The 27,888-nt window shown below is 33.5% G+C and overlaps 1 protein-coding gene across 1 annotated transcript in view; it reads right to left on the bottom strand.

The window, feature by feature from the left end:
- The window catches only part of srgap1a (SLIT-ROBO Rho GTPase activating protein 1a), a 133,364-nt gene that overhangs the window by 21,423 nt on the left and 84,053 nt on the right, over positions 1–27,888 (bottom strand). The window contains 11 exon segments of the mRNA XM_073850198.1: positions 2,282–2,359; positions 4,220–4,444; positions 4,541–4,646; positions 15,673–15,756; positions 15,759–15,806; positions 16,234–16,311; positions 18,105–18,165; positions 21,324–21,426; positions 24,031–24,058; positions 24,749–24,833; positions 26,397–26,594. Coding sequence (XP_073706299.1) covers positions 2,282–2,359; positions 4,220–4,444; positions 4,541–4,646; positions 15,673–15,756; positions 15,759–15,806; positions 16,234–16,311; positions 18,105–18,165; positions 21,324–21,426; positions 24,031–24,058; positions 24,749–24,833; positions 26,397–26,594 — 1,094 coding nt within the window.

Genomic DNA, 27,888 nt, shown 5'->3' with positions numbered 1-27,888 from the left:
GAGTGACAGTGTTTTTATAACTAAAACTATAAATTTTTTAATAATAAAATAAAAATAAAGTAAATAAAATAAAATGCATTAAAAATGGTATTGGTTTGAAATAATATGAAAGTGACAGTGTTTTTAAAACTAAAAATATTTAATGTTTGATAATAAAAAATAAAAATAATAAAATATAAAAAATAATAAAATGAAATGAAAATGAAAATAAAAAATAAAATACATGAAAAAAATGGTGCTTGGTTTGAAACAATATGAGAGTGACAGTGTTTTTAAAACTAAAAACATTTAATGTTTGATAAAATAAAATAAAAATATAAAATATAATAAAAAAAGAAAAGAAAATACATGAAAAAATGGTGCTTGGTTTGAAACAATACGAGTGTGACTGTTTTTAAGACTAAAAACATTTTATGTTTAAAAATAAAATAAAATTTAATTAAAATAGAAATATATAATATAAAAAATAATAAAATGAAAATAAAAAATAAAATACATGAAAAAAAGGTGCTTGGTTTGAAACAATATGAGAGTGACTGTGTTTTTAAAACTAAAAACATTTAACGATTGATAATAAAATAAAATAAAAATAGAAATAAAATATAAAAAATAATAAAATGAAATGAAAATGAAAATAAAAAATAAAATGAAAAGTGAAAAAATGGTGCTTGGTTTGAAACAATATGAGAGTGACAGTGTTTTTAAAACTAAAAACATTTAACGTTTGATAATAAAATAAAATAAAAATAGAAATAAAATATAAAAAATAATAAAATGAAATGAAAATGAAAATAAAAAATAAAATGAAAAGTGAAAAAATGGTGCTTGGTTTGAAACAATATGAAGTGACAGTGTTTTTAAAACTAAAAACATTTAATGTTTGATAATAAAATAAAAATAGAAAATATAATAAAATAAAATGAAAATAAAAATAAAATACATGAAGAAATGGTGCTTGGTTTGAAACAATATGAGAGTGACAGTGTTTTTAAAACTAAAAACATTTAATGTTTAATAATAAAATAAAATAAAATAAAAATAAAAAATATAATATAATATATAATATAATGAAAATGAAAATACATAAAAAAATGGTGCTTGGTTTGAAATAATATGAGAGTGACAGTGTTTTGAAAACTAAAAACATTTAATGTTTGATAATAAAATAAAATAAAAATGGAAATATAAAATATAAAAAATAATCAAATAAAATGAAATGAAATGAAAATAAAAAATAAAATACATGAAAAAAATTGTGCTTGGTTTGAAACAATATGAGAGTGACAGTGTTTTTAAAACTAAAAACATTTAATGTTTGATAATAAAATAAAATAAAATAGAAATAGAAAATAAAAAATAATCAAATAAAATGAAATGAAAATAAAAAATAAAAGACATGAAAAAAATGGTGCTCGGTTTGAAACAATATGAGAGTGCCTGTTTTTAAAACTAAAACTACTGATTTTTTTGATAATAAAATAAAACAGAATGAAATTTAAAAAATAAAGTAGTTTAGTTTGTTGCCAAGGCACAAAAAAAATTAATTAAAAAATGAATAAAAAGTCATGTTTAACGTTTGCTGGTCACTACATAATTTTGACCAAACTTTCGACTGGTTTTCCACATCCAAAAATGCAAATACACTACCATTCATTCTAAAAAATAAAATAAAATAAAATAAAATAAAATAAAATGTTATATTAACATAGTATTAATCATAGAATCCTACAAAAATGATCAGGGTTTCTACAAAAATATTAAACAGCTCAACTGTTATTGAGCTATTAGAATGATTTCTGAAAGCTCATGTGACACTGAAGACTGCTAAAATGTGAAATTGTAAAAATACCTCACAACTTTACTGTTTTTACTATATTTCTGGCTAAATACATCCAGCCTTGTGAAGCTTAAGAGATTTCTTTAATAACTTTAAACTTTTGAATGGTAGTGTATGTATGCATTCCCTACACAAATAAATGCATACACAGGGTTAAGTCCCAGCCAGAGTAAAACTCAGCATCAAGCAAAAAGTACAGAGGCTGTGATTAGTATTCAGGAGGAGTCGGTCAGGGTGATTGGGATTCTGTCAGAGGCACAGCGTGGTTACTGAGACTGGCACTAATGCCCTTCTCATCCTTGCAGAATACCTCTGACACACAGTAAAGCCATTTCAAACACAGCACTGCCACTCCCGCATGCCACACTACCAAAGGGGAAAATATGAGAACTGGCTTCGGCAAGTTTAAGGAGGGTGGATGTAATATGTGAAATGCTCAAATACAGACGCTTGCAGTGGCAGGTGTTTTGCTTCAGTTTGGGGGATGAAGACTTGTGGGAGTTGGGGCTGCTCTCTTTGAGACTAGCCAACACATACACACAGCTGTGAAGTTGGTGGAAAATGTCTCTTTCCTCTTCTCATCTATGTGAATTTCACAAAGAAATGAGCGTTGGTTTGGTAATGGTGGCAATTATGAAGATGGTTTCAGTCTGTCTCACCTAGTTGAAGATCTCCGAACCCTTTTGGCCTCTAAAAAAATGTCCCACCTCTACCAAAGAACTCACTATCGGCACCTCATCTTTTCACATAATTACCCAGACCGAATCCAAACATGGCTCAGATGCAGCTGGGTCCGTCACTCTTTAGATCCAGACACACATACCTGTGATATTCAGTGCATTTTAAAAACAAACCTTTGGCTTTAAGCCTGGTATATCCTCAAAGAGAAAGAGAAATGCAAGGCCATTTTTATAACACAAATTTCAACTAATTTATAGATTAGAAAAAAATATCCATCACACACTATCCATAATAAATAGTAGTTTATGTAAAGGGATAAATATTTGAGGAACACATTGTCTATACAATAAAAGTCAATAGGGTCCAAAACAACAACATTATAGACTTTCACCGTGTGGAAAAAAAAAAAAAAACCCTGATAAATTAACAAAAAATAAAAAATAAATAAAATAAGAATTTCTAAAGTATCTTTTTTTGTGGTCCAAAAACAGTCATTTTTTTGGACCACATATAAGAGTGACAGTGTTTTAAAGCTAAGAATATTCAATATTTTCAAAGTAAAATAAAATAAAAGGTGTTTGTTTTGAAACGATATGAGAGTGACAGTGTTTTTAAAGCTAAGAATATTCAATATTTGAAAATAAAATAAAATAAAATAAAATAAAAGGTGTTTGTTTTGAAACGATATGAGAGTGACAGTGTTTTTAAAGCTAAGAATATTCAATATTTGAAAATAAAATAAAATAAAATAAAATAAAATAAAATAAAATTTGGTTTGGTTTGAAACAATATGAGAGTGACAGTGTTTTTTAAAACGAAGAATATTTAATTTTTGGAAATAAAATGAAATAATAAAATAAAATAAATAGTGCTTGGTTTAAAACAATATGAGAGTGACAATGTTCCTAAATATTCCTAAAATATACAATTTTTGAAAATAAAATAAAAATAAATGGTGCTTGGTTTGAAACGAAATTAGAGTATTTTTAAAACTAAGAATATTCCATTTTTGGAAATAAAAAAAATAAATAAAAAATAATAAAATAATAAATAAAATAATAAATAAATAAATAAATAAAATAAAATAAAATAAATGGTGCTTCAAATGATTTGAGAGTTACAGTGTTTTTAAAACTAAGAATATTTTTGAAAAAATAAAATAAATAAATAAAATAATAAAATAAAATAAAATAAAAAAACAAAACAAAAAATACAATACAATACAATACAATACAATACAATACAATACATGAAAATAAGCAGGATAGTGAGTACACTATGACAGAATTTCTGTTTCTGGATGACTATCCCTTTAAATTAGGTATTTTTGACCTATATTACTCTTCTTCCAAATCTTTTATAAGGATTTATGCTCGTCTCCTGGATCAACCAGATCAGATGATCTTCAAAACAAAGAGGTCACACCTTAAAACTGTCCTAACAAAATAAGTGACTCACTACAGCACTGACTAATCATTTATTTTATTTCACTCTAGTCACGCCACGGCTGTCCGGATACCACCATTAATCCTCAAAAAAAACAATAAAGTCTAAAACTTCAACAAGCTCAAACACCGTCTCACTTCTCATCTCTCAGATTGCGTAACCATATCTTACAAACACTTCCTTCACCCACCTAAATGCGGATGCCCAGACAGTTATCAATAAATAATTAAAAGCATCATCATCACCAGCACTCACCAATAGTCTCCGCCTGCCATACACTTCTCGTACATGGGGCCGTCAAGCTCCTTCGCGTCAGGAAAGATGGTCTCGTGGTGGATGATGATGGTTTTGATGATCTCGTTGACATGGGCCTGGCAGGAGACCTGGTCCTGAGTTTCTGGAGTGGGCATGAGGGTGGGGCCAAAGCAGATGGCCAGGTTATAGGGGTCCATCATGTTTTCATCGCTGTACTGGGATAAGCTGCAAGAACAACAAACAAGCTATTAAGACAACCGACAACCAGCAAGATATGGAATGAAAAGTGATTATGTAAGATGTTCAGACATTCAGACTTACTGGTTGAGGAAGGAGAACAGATATCGCATGACCACCAGCACTGATCTGGGCACGGTCAGAAGGATCTTTCGTATGTACAGCGCTCTCTCATACAGATTGTCTATTCCTATAAAAGAGCAAAAAAGAGAGAAATCAAGTAAATATGTCTCATAGAATTCTGCAAGTCTCCCACTCAGGACCTACGGATTTATTTACAAGCCTTATTTGGTTTAACACGACACGTCAATGTCAACATTCGTGTACATGTAGAGCAATTGTAGGAGTCCTGGAAACATATTTGTGCTGCGTTGACATTCAGAAATGATTATTCAGCGCCGCTGTTGTTGTCCGAGGCACTTAACAGCCTTGAGTATCTAATGACATGCCTCCATCTGAAAGTGTTAATTCACTGATAACCACATCGCTGCAGCGCTATTCATAGTTACAAGGCTGAGTTCATTATATGTGGAAAAAAATAACTTTGGGGCACTGTTCAAGTTAATATTTGTGCCAACCTTGTCATGTTGTAAATGGATGCCTCTAATAGCCATCTCTCAGTTGTTGTAGTGTTACCGTTAGCTCAAACTATTAAAATAATTTTTTATTAAGAAAAAATAAAAAAATTTAACTTAAATGAAAAACTTGGTGGAAGAGAAATTGCTTTGGCACATGCATCATGGTACTCTTGTAAACCCACAAAATTGTTAAAATCACATGAAATTGAAATTATTAATAGTAAGAAAAAATAAAATAAAATATTACATGGAAAACTTAAATTTAAGCATGGGTCGTAGTACTCTTGTGAACGCTTAAAATGTAACATTTTTAGTAAGAAAAAAATATCAGATGTAAAACAAACTTAAACTAAAAGAAAATTAGAAATGTTGCCTTGGCACATGCATCATGGTACTCTTGCAAACTGGATTTTTTTGTAATAAATAAATAAATATGAACGCTCAGATTTTCGTGTGGAAATCAGACAATATTTAAATCATTTTTAGAAAGAAAAATAAAAAATAAATAACATACAAACATCAGATGGAAAACTTAAATTTAAAAAAACTCAAATAAAATTTGAAATGTTGCCTTGGCGTATGCGTCTCGTGAATGCACAAAATTGTTGAAATGGCACAAAAATTTAAATCATTTTTAGTAAGAAAAAATAAAATATTAGATGGAAAACTTAAACTTAAAAAAAAAAAAGAAAATAAGAAATGTTGCCTTGGTGTATGCAGCGTGGTACTCTCGTGAACACACAAAATTGTTGAAATCACCTGAAATTGAAATAGTTTTTAGTAAGAAAAAAATAAAATAAATAACAAAATACAAAATATATATATAAAATAAAATAAAACAAAATTTAAATAATTTTAGTAAGAAAACTAAATTTAAAAAAATAAAATACAAATAAATAAAATACAAATAGTAGATGGAAAACTAGAAATGTTGCTTTGGCGCATGCGTCGTGGTATTTTTGTTTTGGGGCTTTTTTGCGCACAAAAAGTATTCTCGAGCTTCATAACATTACTGTTGAATCACTGATGCCACATGGACTTTTTTAACAATATCTTTAAAACCTCTCTGGGCCTTGAACATGTCAGTTGCATTGCTGTCTATGCAGGGTCAGAAAGCTCTCAAACTTCATAAAAATAAATCTTAATTTTAATCTTAATTGTTCCAAAGATGAACAAAGGTCTTACAGGTTTGGAACGACATGAGGGTGAGTAAATAATGACAGAATTTTCATTTTTGGGTGAACCATACCTTTAAACTATTTACCTCATCCTCTAATTGAAATAAAATTCTGATATACAAAAATGAGAAAATATATATATATATAAATATATATATATTATAAAGTATTATAAAAAGTTAAATAAGCTTAAGTTAATATTATAAAAAGTATTATAAGCAAATAATGCTGAAATAGTAATGATTTGTTGCTTCAAATTTCCCCAGAAATCACATAAAAATATATAGTACATGCACTTTACAGAAAAGTCTGTAATTGAGAACATGACAGATACAGGTAAGTGTATCCGTCACACACTCTTCGGTTCAGTGTTTTAACCATCACATTAAACAACGTTCACAAAGTTCTCTGTCAAAAAATAGCAAATTTAATTAAAAAAAAGAGGCGATTCACTTGTGTTCATTTAAATTAAACTGTTGGGTATGCCGGCCCCAACCCTGGACCCAATGAAGCTGATTACCAGAGCATTAAAAGAGCTAAAGTAAAAACTATTCAACTCCTCTCTTTTAAAGAAGCTTAAAAAATTATCCAGAAGACTGGTATCCCAGAAATGTGTGAGTATTCATGCGGCTATCCTGGAGGAATGCACACAGTTTTCACTGGGGTTTTCTCTTTGGAGCCATTATAACTCACTTCCTGTCCACTCTGGAATTCCATTACGGATCTTTGCGGTCTCCTTAGTAAAGCGCTCTCTCAGGCTGTGTTTGAAAGCATACTATTCTACTATTACTATTACATGCCAACACAGCACAATATCCCAACTTATTTTTCTATATGTGATCTGACTGCCAAGATACTTCTACCAAAAATCATTTTACAAAAGTCAATAACTTCACTTCCAGAACAAAAATGTACAGATAATTTACTAACCCCCTTGTCATCCAAGATGTCCATGTCTGTCTTTACTCAATCGTAAAGAAATTGTGTTTTTTGAGGAAAACATTTTAGGATTTCTCTTCATATAGTGGACTTCCATGGTGCCCGCAAGTTTGAACTTGCAAAATGCAGTTTAAATGCAGCCTCAAAGGGCTCTAAATGATCCCAGCCGAGGAAGAAGGGTCTCATCTAGTGGAACGATCAGTTGTTTTCTAAAAAAATTGACAATTTATATGCTTTTTACCCTCAAATATCCATCTTGTCTAGCTCTGTGTGTACTCAGTTTTTTCCAATTCAAGACAGTTAGGATATGTTGAAAAACTCCCATCTCATTTTCTCCTCCAACTTCAAAATCATCCTACATCGCTGCAGAAGTACCGACCAAGTGTTTACAAAGTGAACGTGCAAAGGTCATCAAACGTCCTTTACAAAAAAAAGGTAAAACAGCGATGTAGAAAATAATCCATCGTTTAACTAGATAAGTTCCGTCTTTTTTGGCTGGGATCATTTAGAGCCCTTTGAAGCTGCATTAAAACTGCATTTTGGAAGTTCAAACTTGCGGGCACCATAGAAGTCCACTATATGGAGAGAAATCTTGAAATGTTTTGAACATCTTGAATGACAAGGGGGTAAGTAAATGATCTAAAAATGTTTGTTCTGGAAGTGAACTTCTTTAAACTCCTTTAAACAAACTAAATAAATGTTTGCATACTGTTGCACATACTATTTTTAAAACTATAAAGTGCATACTGCACAGTATGCTACTAGCTCATTCCAAACATAGCTTCAGATTAACAACTACATCTTGACCTCATTGTATCCCATGGGTTGGCTGAGACACACACACACACACAGTACTTATAAAAGTAAAATCAGCCTCTGTAGAACAGAATTAAAAACCGATGTGACCCTGCTCTCATCCACAGCTACTTAAGCAAACCCAGATCCCAGATTCATCCTCTGATAGCAGCTTAAAATAGCCATGTCACTATTAAAAAAGATCTGGGCTTTTGGGAATATGTTACTTGTGTTATTCGTCTTACTTGAGCACGAAACTGGGTTTCCAACAAGGATCTTAAACAAGAGAAGACGCTGTCAGGCCTCACCACAGACAAGGCACATGTCTGCAGAACAGTGTTGTGCAAGTTACTTCCAAAATGTAATACATTATATATTACTAGTTACTGTCTTTTAAAAGTAATTAGTTACATTACAATATTACTGTCTCTAAATTGTAATGCATTACACTACTTTTAAGTTACTTTTGCGTTACTTTCATCAGAATATTCACAGATTATAAAATGCCAAAATATAAGTTTATAGCTGCTTATTTACATTAAGTTTAGGATAGCTCGCATAAAATTATAAAAAAACATATTTAGGTAGGCCTACCAGCATGTCTATTAATGTTACGTTGTAGTTTAGGTTAAACACGGATAAGCACAAACCGCATTAATACATTCATAAATAACACCGGTAAATAAAGCGAAGTGTTATAATGTACAATCATTAAACACAATATCAAGCCTATAGGCTATTTTAAATGGTTTTCAGAACAAAACAAGAATGAAGAATATAAGTTGCTAAACTAGCCAAAACTAATTAGGGTAAAAGCAAAACTAAAAGCAAACGGCGTTGTTCTCGTGCAGCCTACCTCTCTCAGTCGGCATGAATCTAATTAAATGTGTCCATATTCGTGATGTTTTTGAATGCTAAACTATTATGTAAAGCAGGATTTGTACTTAACGCACTTATAAAACATCTTCCTCACATGAGCAAATATGTGTTTGGCCCGAGCTCAGGCTGAACGGCACCGATTGTAATACGCAGCACGCACTATTTAGTTTTACCAGTGTTTCTATATTTGATTGACTGCATTTTATTCTTAGAATTAACAGACTGCAACTTTTGCAATGCTGTGTGTGCGTGAGGCGCCGGCGCAATCGAATAGCGGAACAACTCCGTCATTTTTGGTCATACAGATCATTTAAAACTGCAGTGTGTTTACTTTTATTTCTGTCATCTCGGTTTCCTTTCCATGAACTTTCGTAGAGAAAGTTTTCCGCTTTCCGCTCCACACAAAAATGAAGGAAAAGACATATGCTGCTGAGTTTGGTTCATTTTTGTGTGGAGCGGCGCTCTACGAAAGTTCATGGAATGAACTCATTGAATGTCAGATATATTTTGCGTATTCATTTATTGTATATACAGACTGATTTAATAAAAACAGATTTTGTTATTTTTAGCTTAATTTTTGTTGCTTGTCTACGCTCGTCCGTCATTTTTTTTTCTCTTCTCCGACTTCGCAGCTCTCTTCGTTAGTTTAGTATTATGGCACGAGTCAAGGTGTTCCAGGAGTTACTCGCGCTATTTCTCCTTATTACGCGGCTCTTTGGAATGCTTGATTCTGATTGGTCAGTTGAGACATTTGCAGGTTCGTTCTTTTCAAATAATCACCGCTCCAAAGTAATAACGCATAGCCGGTACTACTTGTATGTTTAAAATCCCTCCGTGCCAACAAAGATTACCGTTTGGCGCCATCTTGTGACAAACTCTGGACAACCACAATTAACAATGGAAAATTTAGACATTAATCTATTTAAATTGTCTTACTAACGTACATAGTTTGAATGTTAGTCACGTGGTACTATATCGTTTCGCGGAAGGATAAAAATGTTAATTTAAAACAAATATGCCAATAAAAGGTTTCAAATTCATATTCATGTCCAGTTTTTTTCCTGATGTGGCAAGTAGCCGTGTAATAAGCGGGATAATGTACAGGCAGCCGGTAGTTATCGCGAAATAAGCCCCTTCAGTGTGATACAAGACCCTCCGCTTCGCGTCGGGTCCTGATCACACTGTCGGGGCTTATTTCTGCGCTAACTACCGGCTGCCTGTACATTATCCCTTACATAACGGGAGTGCGTCCATCTCACAGATGTAGAATCCGTCTCTGCAGTCATCTCAACCATCGAATTCCAGCAACAGGAAGAATAAATATTTTACTCGTGGACTTTTTTTAATTCAGAAATTAAATTTGAGTTAAAATATGTTGATGTAAGTTGCGTTACTGAGATTGTAACGAGTAATATTATTACCCAAATTGTATTAGTAATGCGTTATATTACCGCGTTACAACAACAAGTAATAAACTACTGTAATATATTACTTTTGTAATGCGTTACTCCCAACACTGCTGCAGAAACACATCTCAAACTAATCTCCTACAGCGCAGTGAATGCACAACTCTGACAGTCTATATATAGATCTGCTGGGGACAGAGAACAGGAGAGGCCGTGTGTTGAAGGGAGTGTGTGGTATGCTGGGAAGGGGTTAGTCGTGTGTAAATGTAAACAGCAGGGAATCCCCATTAGTCACACTCTACAGAGTGTCACAGGCACAGGGCCGCACGTTGGTCGGTGTGTATGAACACATGCCTTGACATTCCTTCACACGCACAGACAAACAAAACCCACCCAACCCACACATGCAAGCTCAGGGGCCCTCAATCTAACGAACTCTGTGGGTAGATTATCTTAACATGGGGCCAAATATTTACAAAGGCCTGTCATATAAAGCTACAAGTGATATTTTTATGCTAAAATCTTTTTTGCATTTCAAAGTAATTTTTGTACATGGCAGGTAAAATGTCAAAGTAAATGTATCCAGGGCTAAAAATGATAAAACTGAATTGGTAGGCTTATGAACTATTAAACGAAAGATATTTCCTAAAATTGTAGCTCGGGGGTCCGTTCTTCGTACCTCGCTTACTACATCCAAGATCAAATGACACATCCAAGATCAAATCATTGCGCTAACTATGAGCTCGCTTTTCCGGTTCTCCGAACGCACCTGTTGTTGATGATTAGTATAGCTGGATGAAGTAATCTGAGATCACTGGGTGGTTTAAAAGGGGCTACGTATCGATAGTAGAAACATTGATCGGCAACTCTTTGATTGGTCGGCGAACATGTCGAAGGAGACAAATTAAACTCGTAAGTTATATATTATATTATATTATATTATATTATATTATATTATATTATATTTGCTCTTCCCTTTTTTTGGTTGCTGTTATAAACAAACAAACAGATTATTTCAGAGTCTCTTTTCAAGAGACTAAAATTATATTATTGTAAATGGAATTATATTATATTACCGGGAAGAGAAAAGGGAATCCTTTCACCTTAGAGTCACAACAGGACCCACTAGAAAATAGGAACAAGTAAAAGTGAAATATAAGAATATTCTACAGAATGGTAGCCTAATGTTTATCACTTATATTGCTTTTAGTCTCTTGAAAAGAGACTCTGAAAAAATCTGTTTGCTTGTTTATAACAGCAACCAAGAAAAGGGCAGAGCAAAAAAAGATAGGTGGTGGTCCTGCACCTCCTCACATCCCGGCAGAGGAGCTGGCCCTAGGGTTGAATGCCACTAGACCCATTGTTGAGGGCATCCCTGTGGGCAGCTCTACCTTAGACCAGCAGCCGGGGTGCAGCAGCACCTTCATAACTGGTACATGAGCTTATAATTCTATTTGTACAATGTAAAATATTTGGTTGTTGCCTTAATTAAAATGCTTTTTGTACTTTAACATTTATTTATTCATTTTTGTGTGTGTGTGTGTGTGTGTGTGTGTGTGTGTGTTTTGCATAACACTCCATGACTTTAAACTGTTCCCACTGTGTGACTGAAGTATGCACAGTAAATTGGTATTATTATATATATATATATATATATATATTAGGGCCGGGACTTTAACGCGTTAATTTAGATTAATTAATTACACAAAAATAACGCGTTAAAAATTTTTAACGCATTTTAATCGCAATACGTTTTGCACCGCGGAACGTTTCTCACTAGATGAGATTCGGCGGACCGATTATACTGGAGCACAAACTAGCGTTCAGACAAGCCAAAGACGTCCGTACTAAATAGTATTGTATGTCCCAAATCGTAGTATGTTTAAAAAGTATTCCAAAGATTCCCGGATGGTCTACTACTTAACGATCAATGCACACTCTTAACTGCTTATATTGCCCGCAACACACTGCGCCGTAAACGAGGATTCGATTAGAACTACAAACACGCATAAAAAGTGTTAAAAAAACTACAAACATGGAGGATATACGCGACCAACGGACAGGTAGAGAAAGGGGTTTGAGTGATAAATAATCAGTGTGTAACCTGATAAAAACTATTTTTTTAAATGTTATCCGCGTTATATTCCATGTGCAGCAACATTTATAATGATAGGTTTGGTCATTAAAGTTTAAATGCATAATTAAGCAAACACAAGAGCAGAGTTCTCGGAATGAAAGACTCGTTAAAGAACGAGCCTCTTGCTACACTTTTAATGGCAATATTGTACTGGTCTGTTGGACTTGGTTGAACAAAAATAAACAATATTTTGTTGCTTAAGCTTATGTATTCAGTCATTATTCAATGGTATACTAAAAATCCATGTAAAAATCTTAATTCTCACTGTTCTCAGGTCAAATATTTACATGCGATTAAAATGCGATTAATTTCGATTAATTAATTACAAAGCCTCTAATTAATTAGATTAAAATTTTTAATCGAGTCCCGGCCCTAATATATATCTATATATATATACTATATATATATATATATATCTATCCCTACACCATTTTGTTTCCATTGCACAGGACAGTGAAGCAACCCTGTCAGATGACTGTGGTTTGGAGGAAGTACCTGTAAGTGCATGCATAATTTGGCCTGAATTTGTATCTACTTGTGTACTTCCATTTCTGACAGTTCTGCAGTGTGAGTTGCAGGCAGAGAGGCCTGATACAGAGGTGGGCAGTCTTGTAATTAATTTTACTTCCTTTATGACATGTATTGACCATTAAATGTTGTCTCTACAAATGAAACAGGGTGACATCCATTTGCTCTATAGTGATGTCTCCAGCAAAAAATAGTGTATACTGAGCTAAAGAAACAAAAGCTTCTAGGTAAATCCACCTTCGCTTTTATAGCCGTGGTCTCTCATCTTGATTCCACAAAGTAATTTACTATTACTACTATAAAATATAAATTAAATGTGAAATAATCAAATGAAAAAGAATGATTAATAGTACATTTCCCTTTTTTAGGAAATGACCTGTAAGTATCTGTATGAAATCAATAAGAGAATCAAATACTGCATTATCTTTAGTTACACTGATAATATTTATGTATGGAAACACAGTGTTACACAAACTACACGAACTATGTTGAAGTGACACATGCACTTTTCAAACGACTGTTTTTTTTTTTGTTTTTTTTGTTTTTTTTTTTAGTAAATTACCCTGCATCACATATATGTGCGGTCATCTTTGACTTGTAATATAATAGTACAAATTAATTGGGCAAATATCGCTGTTGCTTTCGTATAAATGAAGCGGACATAACTGAGTGGCCGCGATCTAATCCTGTTTACATAAAGTAAGCCTGCTCCAGAGCAGGTTTACGCTTACGGATCTGTTGCTATGACAGCAAGTCCCGGATGAGCGTCGAAGAACCGAATGATCCAAGATCACGCGAAATCATCAACAATCAAATCCAGCTAACCTAGTTAGCGCGGTACGAAGAACGGACCCCCGGGTTAAAGTTTGTTGGAAACTTCAGGGTAAACTGTGCCAATGATTCAACAGCGTTGAATTCTCACTGTTGAATCGATTAATCATGATTAATCGCATCCAAAACAAAAAATTGTGTTTACATATGTGTGTTTGCAGAGTGTATCTTTATATGTATATATAAAAACACACATACATTTACATATTTAAGAATATTTCATATTTAAATGATTTATATTCTAAACAAATAAATATATTAGTGCTGTCGAATCAATTAATTTAATAAAAGATTGCGTTTACATATGTTTGTGTTTGATATATATTTATAGGTATATATGAATACACACATACATTTATATATTTAAGAGTATTTCATATTTATACATGATTTATATTATAAACAAATAAATAAATATATAGTAGTGCTGTCGAATCGATTAATCATGAATAATTGCATCCAAAATAACAGCTTGTGTTTACAAATGTGTGTGTGCAGTGTATATTTATATACACATACACATATATTTACGTATTTTATAATTTATTTCATATTTATATGATTTTAATTATAAACAAATAAACATTAGTGCTGTCAAATCAATTCATGGCGATTAATCGCATCCAAAATAAAAGTTTGTTTACATATGTGTGTTCACAGCGTATATTTATATGTATATATAAATACACACATTTGTATATATTTAAGAATATTTCATATTCATATACGATTTATATTATAAACAAATATATACTGTATATTAGTGCTGTCGAAATGATTAATCGTGATTAATCACATCCAAATTAAAAAAAAATGTTTACATAATATACGTGGGTAAACCGTGCATATTTATTATGCATATATAGATACACACACAGCAATTATATAGTCATTATGATTCTGTAAAATGTATTTTTCATATTTTTACATAACACAATATTATAATTTCTTAATTTATACAACTGACATGTATTTTTTTATTTAATATAATTTATTTTATTAATATTTTATTTATATTAATGACTCTTTTACTGCATTTTTATAATTCTATAACTATTTAGCGTACATTCATATATATGTTTTTTTTTTTTTGGAAATGTCAATCGACCATTTTTGTGACACTGAACCACAAATCCAGTCTATAGTAGCACAAGTATATTTGTAGCAATAGCCAAAAATACATTATATGGGTCAAAATTATCAACTGTTTTATGCCAAAAATCATTGGAATATTAGGATCATGTTTCATCAAGATATTTTGTAAATTTCCTACTGTAAATATATCAAAACTTAATTTTTGATTAGTACTATGCTAAGAACTTAATTTGAGACAACTTTAAAGGTGATTTTCTCAATATTTAATTTTTTTTGCACCCTTAGATTCCAGATTTTCAAATAGTTTCTTGGAAAAATATAGTTTGTGGTATTGTTATTTGATTAGAGGACAACTTGGCATCAAAAGTGGCACAGCTTACCCCACTCCCCCGTAACTCGTATCCTTGATCCGAGCTTTGGATCACAAATATCCCATTAACTAAACAGAAACCACTAAGCATCATGGTGTCATACCGCATTCATTCATTCAGTGCGGTGTAGCGTCATCTATGATCATGATAAAGCACGCTTTCTGAACTCTTTCAAACTCACACAAAGTTGCATTCATGCCAGTTGAAGGACCAGCTGAAGCCCCAATGTGTCATGCCGCTCTGGAACACACACTGTGCTGTAATGGAGTGTGCGTAAGGCTGTTAAGTGTTAGCCTGAGGCACTGGACGTCTTGTCATACAGTAAAGAAAGTCACTGTCCCACAGTTGGGGGCAAATGACTGAGATCTCTTTATGTGAAAGCGCATGATAACAGTTCAAAGCACTGTTAATTCACACTGAGAATCAACGACAGATTTACAGCTGCAGGTCAATAGCAAGCAAAAAAATGAAGCACTTACTGACACAGGAGATGAGATCATTGAATCTTTCCTTTGGAAACAGAGGGTTCTCCAAACCTCGAAAGTAGAGTTTCAATACTCCGCAACAGAGTTCATATCATGGTTATTCTCTTCGTCTGTCAGGGGATCGTTACCTAAGAGACATAATGTGTCAGACTGAACAAAATATTTATATTTAAAGTATATGTACATAAATGTTCAAATTATTCTGGCTTATCTTGACTGATGTGGATCTATATAAATAAAAAGAAAAATGTCAAAACATTCCCTGTAGATGTTTTTCCAAGGAAGGAAGTGTCCTTAAATCATGTGAATTTAGGTTTATGGCTCATATGACTCATTGAAAACATAAGAGATTCATTATTATTCAGCTGAGACTGCACTTTCAGAGCTATTTCAGAAACTCTGTTACCACTTTAAAACACACACACACACACACACACACACACACACACACACACACACACACACACACACACACACACACACACACACACACACACACACACACACACACACACACACACACACACACACACACACACACACACACACACATACCTCTCTCAAAGGAGTTCTTGATATCATTGACTTCAACTTGAGATCCAGACACTCTGAATATGCCTTGATGCTGAAGGCCTAAAAAAAAAAGAGTGCAAAACTGTGAAATAACTGCTTAAATAAGACATCTTCCAGAGTCCATTTAAATCCACTGGAAATAAAGGCCGGCCCATAGTAAACACATTCAAATCCCAACCTCAAAAGCTAAGCCCTGTGCTTGCGAAAAAGTTCTCTTTTTCTAATTAAAGATAATGAATGAAGGAGAGAGACTGCAATCAACTTGTACAAAAACATCCGTCAGTCCGGATTAGCTTTTAATGGAAAGCTTGGCTGAGGGTCAGAAAAGATTAATTAAAACTTCTCTATAGTTCCAGTAAGACGGCCACACACAGACAACTTTGAGAGCTTACAGTACAATAGACTCACAGGATCTACCGCATTCACATAGTTTATACAGGCATATGATAAAACCGACTTTGGATTGAACATCCTCTAACATTGACATTTAAAAACACTAAACTTTAAATGGATGTAAAACAAGTCTGTGCATGGCCTACACTGGGATGGGAAGGGGTGCCAGTCAGTCCCAAACTTCAGAAGATGGTGCAATTGGATTAGACAAGTTCAAAGACTTCACCTTCAGGCTTTTTGGGTCAGAAAGAATTGTGTGCTGTTTTTAAGGAATTATGGGTATTTTAATGGTTTGAGTTACCAAAATAAAAGGGATCATACAAAATGCATGTTATTTTTTATTTAGTTCTGACCTGAATAAGGTATTTTACATAAAAGATGTTTACATATAGTCCACAAAAGGAAAAAAATAGTTGAATTTTAATTATGATCCCGTTCAAAAGTTTACATACGCTTGATTTTTTTTACTGTGTTGTTATCTGAATTATCCACAGCTGTGTTTTTTGTTTAGTGATGGTTGCTTATGAGTACCTTGTTTGTCCTGAACAGTTAAACTGCCTGCTGTTCTTCAGAAAAATCCTTTAGGTCCCACAAATTCTTTGGTTTTTCAGCATTTTTGTGTATTTGAATTCTTTCCAACAATGACTGAATGATTTTGAGATCCATCTCTTCACACTGAGGACAACTGAGGGACTCATATGCAACTATTACAGAAGGCTCAAACACTCACTGATGCTTCAGAAGGAAACACAATGCATTAAAAGAGGCGGGGGTGAAAACTTTTTGAATCTGAAGATCAGGGTAAAATGAACTTATTTTGTCTTCTGGGAAACAAGTATCTTCTGTAGCTTCTGAAGGGCAGTACTAAATGGAAAAAATATGATATTTAGGCAAAATAAGAAAAATTTACACATCTTCATTCTGTTCAAAGGTTTTCACCCCTTTGAACTTTTTTTTTGTTGTGTTTTCTTTCTGGACCATCAGTGAGCGTTTGAACCTTCTGTAATAGTTGCATATGAGTCCCTCAGTTGTCCTCAGTGTGAAAAGATGGATCTCAAATTCATTCAGTCATTGTTAGAAAGAGTTCAAATACACAAAAATGAATTTGTGGGACCTGAAGGAATTTTCTGAAGAACAGCGGGCAGTTTAACTGTTCAGGACAAACAAGAGTCTCATAAACAACTATCACTAAACAATAAAAGCACAGCTGTGGATCATTCAGGTAACAAAACGGTATTAAGAATCTAGTGTATGTAAACTTTTCAACAGGATTATTTTTATAAATTCAACTATTATTTTTTCTTGTGGACTATATCTTTTATGAGAAATATTTTATTCAGGTCACTACTTAATAAAAAATAACATGCATTTTGTATGATCCCTCTTATTTTGGTAAATTAATTAACATTTTGCAGATTCTGCAAGGTGTATGTAAACTTTTAACTTCAACTGTAACTTACCATAGAGGTTGATAAATCGAATACAACTCTCAACAACTCTTGGTATTGCTTGTCCAGAGTCCTTAAAACAAAACAAACATTGGCATTAAATCAGTATGTGGGCTAAACAATCAGTCTACCTCTAAATCAACTAAAAATATCCCACAAGCCATGTATCATTCATGTCGGAGATGAGAAGATAATCCTTCTTGAGCTTTACAGACCCTTTTTTTAAGTGCACACCTAAGATTTTGTGCCTTATCCTGTCTCAGACAGGAAATGAAATGACAACTTAGATCTGCGTGCTAACATGGTTCTTGAACATTAATGGAATATATGCCACCAGTGGAAAAACTGAAATGCTTTAGTGAATCCCGCTATGTGATCGTGGCGGTCGGGCTGCCTGTTGTGTGGGGTTGGAGCTGTTTGTTCAGAGCTTGGCAGCGCTCTATCTTACAAGCTTTTAAAAATAATGTTATCTGCTTTTAACCCAGGGAATGTGCCAAGTCTGTACACTGTGAGAGTGCCAGGAACAGAGGCAGCAGACCTCACAGGCGCTACATTTCCCAGCTATGATCAGTGCAATATGGTGAATACAAAATGTACTGCGGCGAACATGTTTAATTATTAATACTGATACAAATTCATAAATCATAATTGAAACATAGATGGAAACGAACAGGAATGCTGGAAAACTATGTCTGTACTTTACCTGTATTTACTCCTGAATTAAAATTTGCTACTAATTTACTCACTCCCATGTCATCCAAGATGTTCATGCCTTTCTTTCTTAAGTCGAAAAGAAATTAAGGTTTTTGAGGAAAACATTCCAGGATTTTTCTCCTTATAGTGGACTTCAATGGGGATCAACGGGTTAAAGGTCCAAATTGCTCTTTCAAGGCAGCTTACATAAAAGGGCTCTACACGATCCCAGCTGAAGAATAAGGGTCTTAGTGAAACATTTGGTCATTTTCTAAAAAAAAAAAAAAGTAAAGTTTTGTAATCGCGTTTGACTTTCTTTGCATGTTTGCTTCGTAAACACTGGGTGCGTGATCTTTCCAACGTAACTACATAATGCGTCAAGCTAGTGTAAAACAAGTTTTTTTGGGGGGTTAGAAAACATACATTTTTAATTTTTTGAGAAAATGGCATATCGTTTTGTTTGATAAGACCCTTATTCCTCAGATGGGATCGTGTGGAGCCCTTTGAATCTGCATTTAAACTGCAATCTGCAAACCTTCAACCCACTGATCCCCATTGAAGTCCACTATATGGAGAAATCCTGGAATGTTTCCCTCAAAAATCTTAATTTCTTTTTGACTGAAGAAAGAAAGACATGAACATCTTGGAAGACATAGGGGTGAGTGAGTTATCAGGAACATTTAATTTTGGAGTGAACTAATCCTTTAAATTATTCTTATTAATTGTAAATAAATTCAAAAAATCATTATTGTGTGCATTAGGGTCACTAAAGCCAAAAAGGATGAACTCTTGTCAAGCACAAGGACACATATACTGTGAGGTCCAAAAGTCTGAGACCACTTGTGTAAATGCTTCTATTTCACATATTGATCATTTGTTAGCATGCCAATTTGAAAGTTACACAGAAAAAGGAAAAATTTATAAATATTTCCTTTTATTGTTTTCCTTTTATTTGCATTTTTAAATAGAAATCTCATAATCCATGCAGTCTCAGACAATCAGACACCATTGCACATGGTTCACACTTTCTTAGGATTAAGCAAAGGTGATGGAAGCTTAGATAGACATGCAGCAATGAGCTAATCAGGACAAGCCGACTGTTTCTGTACCTGGTGTCTTGTGTGTGAGTTCCGTCGTCCACGACTATGAGAGAAGGACAGCAGAACAAGAGGACAGAGAGCCAGAGAGTGAGAGAGCAGAAATAAAGAGAGAAAGAGGCGATCCCCAGGTTATTCAGTCCCAGCACTACAAGCCACCAACAACAGCCTACAAAATCATTATTAGTCTTCCAATGGCACCATTATTAGCTCCAGCCTCAGAGAGAAAAAGAGGGGGTGTGCTGACACAAGTTTTGCATCTGAACTTAAATAAGAGAGTTGAGGTCAAAAGTTTGCAGTATCTGCAAAATGTTAATTATTTTATCAAAATAAGAGGGATCGTACAAAATGCATGTTTTTTTTTTTATTTAGTACTGACTTGAATAAGATATTTCATATAGAAGATGTTTACATATAGTCCACAAGATCTGCTCTTAATGCATAGTTTTTCCTTCTGGAGCATCAGCGAGCATTTGAACCTTTTGTAATAGTTGCATATGAGTCCCTCAGTGTGAAAAGATCATACAGTCGTTGCTGGAAAGGCAAATTTTTCTTGTGGACTATATGAAAATGTATTTTGTGTGAAATTTCTTATTCAGGTCAAAAAATAGCATGTACTTTGTATGATCCCTCTTATTTTGGTAAAATAATTAACATTGCAAATTCTGCAAGGTATATGTAAACTTTTGACCTCAACTGTAATAAACAAGGTTAGTTCACCAAAAAAAAAATCTGTCATCATTTACTCTCCCTTATGTTGTTCCAAATTTTTTAGACTTTCTTAACTCCATTGAACACCCAAAAATAAACAAATACAAGTCACTCTTTTCTTATACAACGAATGTGAATATAATTAGATGGTTATGAACTCCAAATAGGACCAAAAAAGCACCATAAAAGTGGTTAACATGACTTCTGCTATTTATTTCAGGACAGCTAAAGTCATACAACAGTTCGATGTACGCAACAGATAGAAATTTAAGTCATGATATGCTGAAAATGTCTCATAACTGTGTGATCTGCCCAGTTTAAACTTAAATTTCATTCTGTTACTCACACAAAGCCATCAAATCAAATTTTGAGGCACTTTTCACAACCCCTGTCTTAAGTTTTCACTTTCATTGTATGGAAAAGAGCTGAGTGAAAATTCAAAAACATTCTGTTGTGTTCCACAGAAGAGAAGAATTCAGGTTCGGAACTACACAAGAGAGATTTTTATATTTTTTAGGTGAACTATCCTTTTAAGAAGCTTTTACGCTGCCCTGAGGCATCACTTTATCTCCGTCATCTCACTTTATGTCTACACACACACCCACACAAAGTTTTAAAAACCTTCCCCAGCCATAATGATCAGTCGAGTAGAAGCAAGTAGCCATGGATCGTTATGGCTTCAAGCGGCGTTATTCAGTGCAGGTAGTACGGCACCCAAAGCTCTAAGTACCTTAACAAATGACTCCAAATTGCCATTAAACAGCTTAACGTTAAATACAGAGCGTGGCCTGGGCCTCTGTGTGCCAAACGGTTTAGGAGGAAGACTGGGAGGCCTATAAAGAGATGTTTACACTTTTAATCTTGAATGTGTTGTAAGCTTTAGAAAGCACCACTAATGAGTTCATCTCTCACACATACTGTACAGTGTATCGAACTATTTTGTTTAAGAGACAAAATGAAGACATGTGATTTCAGGTTATTTGGGGAAAGCGGTAAGCTCCCATTGTGCCTAGTTCAGTGATCTGCACACGGCAATGTCCTGTTCATAAACTTCACTTCCACCGCACATCAAAGGCCATGGAAATGGCAGGTCTGCTGGGAACAGCAGGCGGTGGGAGTGCGAGAGATGTCCAAGCACGAAATCTCTTGGCTTGGCTTAGGCAGCTGGTGTTTTAAAGAGAAGATCACATGGGGTTATACCCAAAAAATCTGAGTTCAATATAGAATGCAGTAAATCTGGCCCTTACACATTCAAAAAATGCCCTGTAGGATTTCTTGGTGAGAGAGCACTAGTAGTGCAAAGCATTGTAGAGAAGAACCCTGGGAAATATTGCTGCATGGATATGTTGAATTAAGCAGTCATAAGCATCTGGTCTACTGTTTGGATCTTATTTCTCTATGTACTCTTATCTTTTTAATTTTCAGTTCTATTCTCTCACAAGTGCTTTCTATTAAGGGAAATCTATAAATACAGGATGATAGACAGAACCATAAATCTAATGTCTGATAAACAGAATGACAGAACAAAAATAGAACAATAGAATGACAGACAGACAGACAGAATGACAAAACAACTGATAGATAGAACAATATGATGGCAGACAGACTGATAGAATAGCACAATGAGAGATGGAGAGAATGGTACATAGACAGAAAATAAGACAGAATTATACAACAAACAGAATGATAGAATGAAAGATTGACTGAAAGAATGAACAACAGAAAGACTGAAAGATGGAACAACAGATACAGAGAGCGACAGACAGACTGAAAGAACAGAAAGATAAAAAGACTGATAGAAAAACGACATAAAATAGACACAGAATTATATATTGACAGACAAACTGATAGTATGACAAACAGAACTGCAAATAGAAAGACAGACAGAAAGACTGAGATAGTAGATAGAGTGAAAGAATGAAAGAACGATTGCTAGAGCAATATAAAAATGAGAGATAGAGAGAACTGTTGGTAGACACAGAAAAAGAGATTGAATGATACAACAAACAGAATGATAGCATGACAGATTGACTGACAGAATGAACAACAGAAAGACTGATAGATGTAACGATGGGCAGAAAAATGGATAGAACAAAAGATAATGGCAGAACAACTGATAGATAGAATGATAAATACGATAAATGACAGAATGATAAATAAATGATAGAATGAGGAATCAATTCTAGAACGATATAACAAATGAAAGAAAGAGTGATAGAACTAAAGAATGATGGCTAGAATAATAGAAAGAGTGATAAAACTAAAGAATGATGACTAGAATGATAGAAAGAGTGATAGAACTAAAGAATGATGACTAGAATGATAGAAAGAGTGACAGAACTAAAGCATGATGACTAGAATAATAGAGTGATAGAACTAAATAATGATGACTAGAATAATAGAAAGAGTGATAGAGCTAAAGAATGATGACTAGAATGATAGAAAGAGTGTTAGAACTAAAGAATGATGACTAGAATGATAGAAAGAGACAGACAGACAGATAAATAGATAGACAGACAGACAGAGATAGACAGACAGATAAATAGATAGACAAACAGACAGACAGACAGATAAATAGATAGACAGACAGATAAATGGATAGACCGACAGACAGACAAATAGCTAGAAAGACAGACACAGATAGACAGATAAATAGATAGACAGACAGACAAATAGCTAGACAGACAGAGATAGACAGACAGACAGACAGACAGACAGACAGACAGACAGACAGACAGACAGACAGATAAATAGATAGACAGACAGACAGATAAATGGATAGACCGACAGACAGACAAATAGCTAGAAAGACAGACACAGATAGACAGATAATAGATAGACAGACAGACAAATAGCTAGACAGACAGACAGACAGACAGACAGACAGACAGACACACACACACACACACACACACACACACACACACACACACACACACACACACACACACACACAGAGAGAGAGAGAGAGATAAATAGACAGACATACACATATAGACAGCCAGATAAATAGCTAGACAGCTAGACAGACAGACAGACAGACAGACAGACAGACAGACAAATAGCTAGACAGACAAATAGCTAGACAGACAAATAGCTAGACAGACAGACAGACAGACAGACAGACAGACAGACAGACAGACAGACAAATAGACAAATAGACAGAATGACAGATGATAGATAGATAGATAGATAGATAGATAGATAGATAGATAGATAGATAGATAGATAGATAGATAGATAGATAGATAGATAGATAGATAGATAGATAGATAGATAGATAGATAGATAGATAGATAGATAGATAGATAGATAGATAGATAGATAGATAACTGAATGTTTAACATAATCTAATATTATATCTGACACTTCATGTACTGCTGAAAACACCAAACAAGACAAATTGAATAGGGCAGAGAACTTTTTTTTTTTTTTACCTTGTGGTTGCATACTCAGGCCGGTAACCTGCGTGAGAGACAGATTGTGAGAAAGAGAGTGAGAGAGAGAGGGAGAGAATATGAGAACACAGGTCTTCAGAGGCCCAGGGGAGGCTTTCGTTGTGCTCAGTAAAGCACATGCAGCCAGCCATCTGTCTGGAACTGGACATCCACTCATACACCTTTAGGACATTGGTGCTTTTTGAAGAGAAATTCAGTTTTTTTTCTTACGTTTGAGCTACAAGTACTCGTTTAGCTATAAAAATATTCCATCGAAGTGTCAGTATGCAGCAGGCAGACTACTGCCTACAATCTTTCAAAAACAGACACGGTAGATTTTAGACCGGGGAACATGGTTCCTGACAGCTTTGTTGATCCCACCCACGCAGCGTTCACTCAGCGGCCCCTGACAGCAGAGTCTGCAGTGTTCACAACACAAAACTGAAATGCCCCAGGCTCCAAAACATGAAGAGGCAACATGATGAGCAGATTTATACATGATGCGGGAATTATAATCCTCTATACTATCACAGTTAATTAATATGAGGTTAATATGAGGGTGCACCACCCACTAGTGTGTCAGGAGCAGCTTCCTGCTGGTTTCTACCGGCCAAGAGGATTATAATTCAAACATGCTATAAAGTATCTTCATTATTGTGCGTTTTCAGTTCAAAGTGCTGACCCTATGTTGGAAGAAACAAAGAAAAGCAAACAATACCATCACCGAGGGTCCTCTTCAGTAGATCATGCTTTGCCTGAAGCTTTGTGATGAGATTGCTGCCCTCCAGATACTCGCGGAACTTCTGTGAAGAGACATGATTGAGACCAGCATGAGACCAAAAACATTTGACAGCAGGTGGACTAAAAGCACAGCACCTTACAAATTAACTTACAAATATTTCTTATATTGCACCAGTTTTGAGGGTGAAACCTGATTATATGCCTATGAAAAATATGTAAATAAAATTACTGGTTTAATTAAAATTTAATTATATAAATTATATAAAATCAGTAAAATGACTGATTTAATAAAAATTAAACCATATAAAATTTAATTTAAAAAAAATCTATATCTGGGTCATATTTATAGAATTTATTTATAGAATCAAAGGGATGTAAACTTTTGAACAGGGTCATTTTATATATTCAACTATTTACTTTAATGTGAAATATCTTATTCAGGTCAGTACTAAATAAACAATAACACATTTTGTATGATCCCTATTATTTTGGTAAAATAATTACATTTTGCATATCCTGAAAGGGGGGTGTAAACTTTTGACCTCAACTGTATATATTAATCAAATTAAAACATACTAATTTAACCAAATAAAAGGGTGAAAAGGAGCAGAAAAGAAGGTGAAATTTGGTGCAGTAAATAATAAAAAAAACCCTGAATGAATTAAAAAAAAAGTTGAACATATAATTACTAAAAATAGTTATAACCACATAAAATGGCAAAAAGGAAAAAGGTTTAATTAAAATTTAATTATATAAATTAAATAAAAATAATTATCTATAAATATTTATCTATTTATTATTTAAATATTTATAAACATTTAAATGAAGTGACTTATTTATTTAAAATGAAATTATATAAAATTTAATTAAAAAATACATGAAATTAACCTTCAAAGAAAATAAAACGTTACATATTTTTGTCATCTAACTAGGCAAATATTCCTTGTAATGCACCAGTGTAAAAGTAAAATGACTGATTTAATAAAAATTAAACCATATAAAATTAAATAAAAAATACATTAAATTAAAAATTTTAAAACAAAATAAACATTTTTGTCATTTTTTTAAGACTTTCTTATAATGCACAATGCATAATCTATTTATTGTTTAAATAAGTATTTATACATATTCAAATAAAGTGACTCATTAAATTAATATTAAATTACATAAAAATACATGAAATTAACCTTAAAGAAAATAAAATTAAACATTTTTTTCATCTATCTAGCAATTATTTCTTATAATGCACTAGTTTAAAGGTAACTTGACTAATTTAATTAAAATTAAACCATATAAAAATTTTATAAAATAATACTTAAAATACAAATACAAAAAAATACAATAAAAAATGTAAAAAAAACAAAACAAAAAAAAAAACCCTACCTAAAATCTAAAAAGTAAAATGAAATTTATTTTTGTCATTTGCTGCAAGACTTTCTTATAATGCACAGTTAAACTTGATAACATAAAAATCTATCTATCCATCCATCAAATCACCCAATCTTGGCAAATATTTCTTATAATGCACCTGTTAAAAGGTGAAATTTGATAACGTTACTATGAAACATATTTATTCAAATAAAGGGACTGAATCCATTTGAAATTTTGAAGAAGCACAAATTGACCATAAAATAGAACTGCTCCGTCTCCTGTTGGTTGGCGCGTCTCTTGGCAATGCTCGGCTTGCTGAGGTAGGTTTCCGACACGGTGGACTTGACCGATTCAGTGGAGCGGCTGTGATGGAAACATTCGGACACGTCATAGTCCTCAATGGTCACCATGTCCTGGATAGTAGTGAGAGTGGCCTCTGAGGTCTTCTTGATCTGAAATAGAACAACAATTTTAGTAAAAATGCCACAGTCATGTATCAAAAACTAACAACTAAGAGAATTCTAGAATAGTCTTGCAATGTCTATCAATAAAAATGTGTGTCAGTCCAAGAGCGATAACAGGGGGAACAAAAGTGCTAGAAAAACACATTAAGCACCTAATAAAAGACAGGGAGGAAAATAATCCTCTGACCGTCCCTGCTTGACATGTGCTCTGTGACTAATAGCAGGCCTTGAGCAAGACACCAGACCAAAGAAATCAATTTGTAGCGAGGGGAGTGGAAGATGACCCAAGGGCCCATCATTCATTTGATGGCCTTGAGGATTTACTTCTGTAACTTTCCAGTGTCAGACATGCGACATTATCATACAACTCTAAATACCTTGAACTGTACCCTCAAATGCAACTATTACAGAAGGTTTAAACGCTCACTGATGCTCCAAAAGGAAAAACCATGCACTAGGAGCCCACTAATTTGAAGATCAGGGTACATTTAACTTATTTTGTCTTCTGGGAACATGTAACTATCTTTTGTAGCCTCTGAAGGGCAGGACTAAATGAAAAAAAAAAAGTTTTTTAGGCAAAATGAGAAAAATGTACACATCTCCATTCTGTTCAAAAGTTTTACCCCCGACTCTCAATGCATTGTTTCTTTCTGGAGCATCAGTGAGTGTTTGAACCTTCTGTAATAGTTGCATATGAGTCTCTCAGTTGTCCTCAGTGTGAAAAGATGGATCTCAAAATCTTACAGTCATTGTTGGAAAGGCTTCAAATCCAAAAACTGCTGGAAAACCAAAGAATTTGTGGGACCTGAAGGACTTTTCTGAAGAACAGCGGGCAGTTTAACTGTTCAGGACAAACAAGGGACTCATGAACAACTATCACTAAACAAAAAACACTTTTTCTGTGGATCATTCAGGTAACAACACAGTATTAAGAATCAAAGGGATGTAAACTTTTGAACGGGGTTAATTTTTATAAATTCAACTATATTTTCTCTTATGGACTATATGTAAACTTCTTTTATGTGAAATATCTTATTCAGGTCAGTACTAAATAAACAATAACACACATTTTGTGTGACCCCTATTATTTTGGTCAAATAATTACATTTTGCAGATTCTGAAAGGGGGGTGTAAACTTTTGACCTCAACTGTATATATTAATCTAATTAAAACATAATAATTTAACCACATAAAAGGGTGAAAAGGAGCAGAAAAGAAGGTCAAATTTGGTGCAGTAACTAATAAAAAAACGTTGAACATATAATTACTAAAAATAGTTATA

The sequence above is a fragment of the Garra rufa genome, chromosome 11 (genome assembly GCF_049309525.1).
Source record: "Garra rufa chromosome 11, GarRuf1.0, whole genome shotgun sequence".
Lineage (NCBI taxonomy): Eukaryota > Metazoa > Chordata > Actinopteri > Cypriniformes > Cyprinidae > Garra > Garra rufa.
Note: the sequence above shows the minus strand (reverse complement) of the source record. Positions and strands in the feature narration are given on the sequence as shown.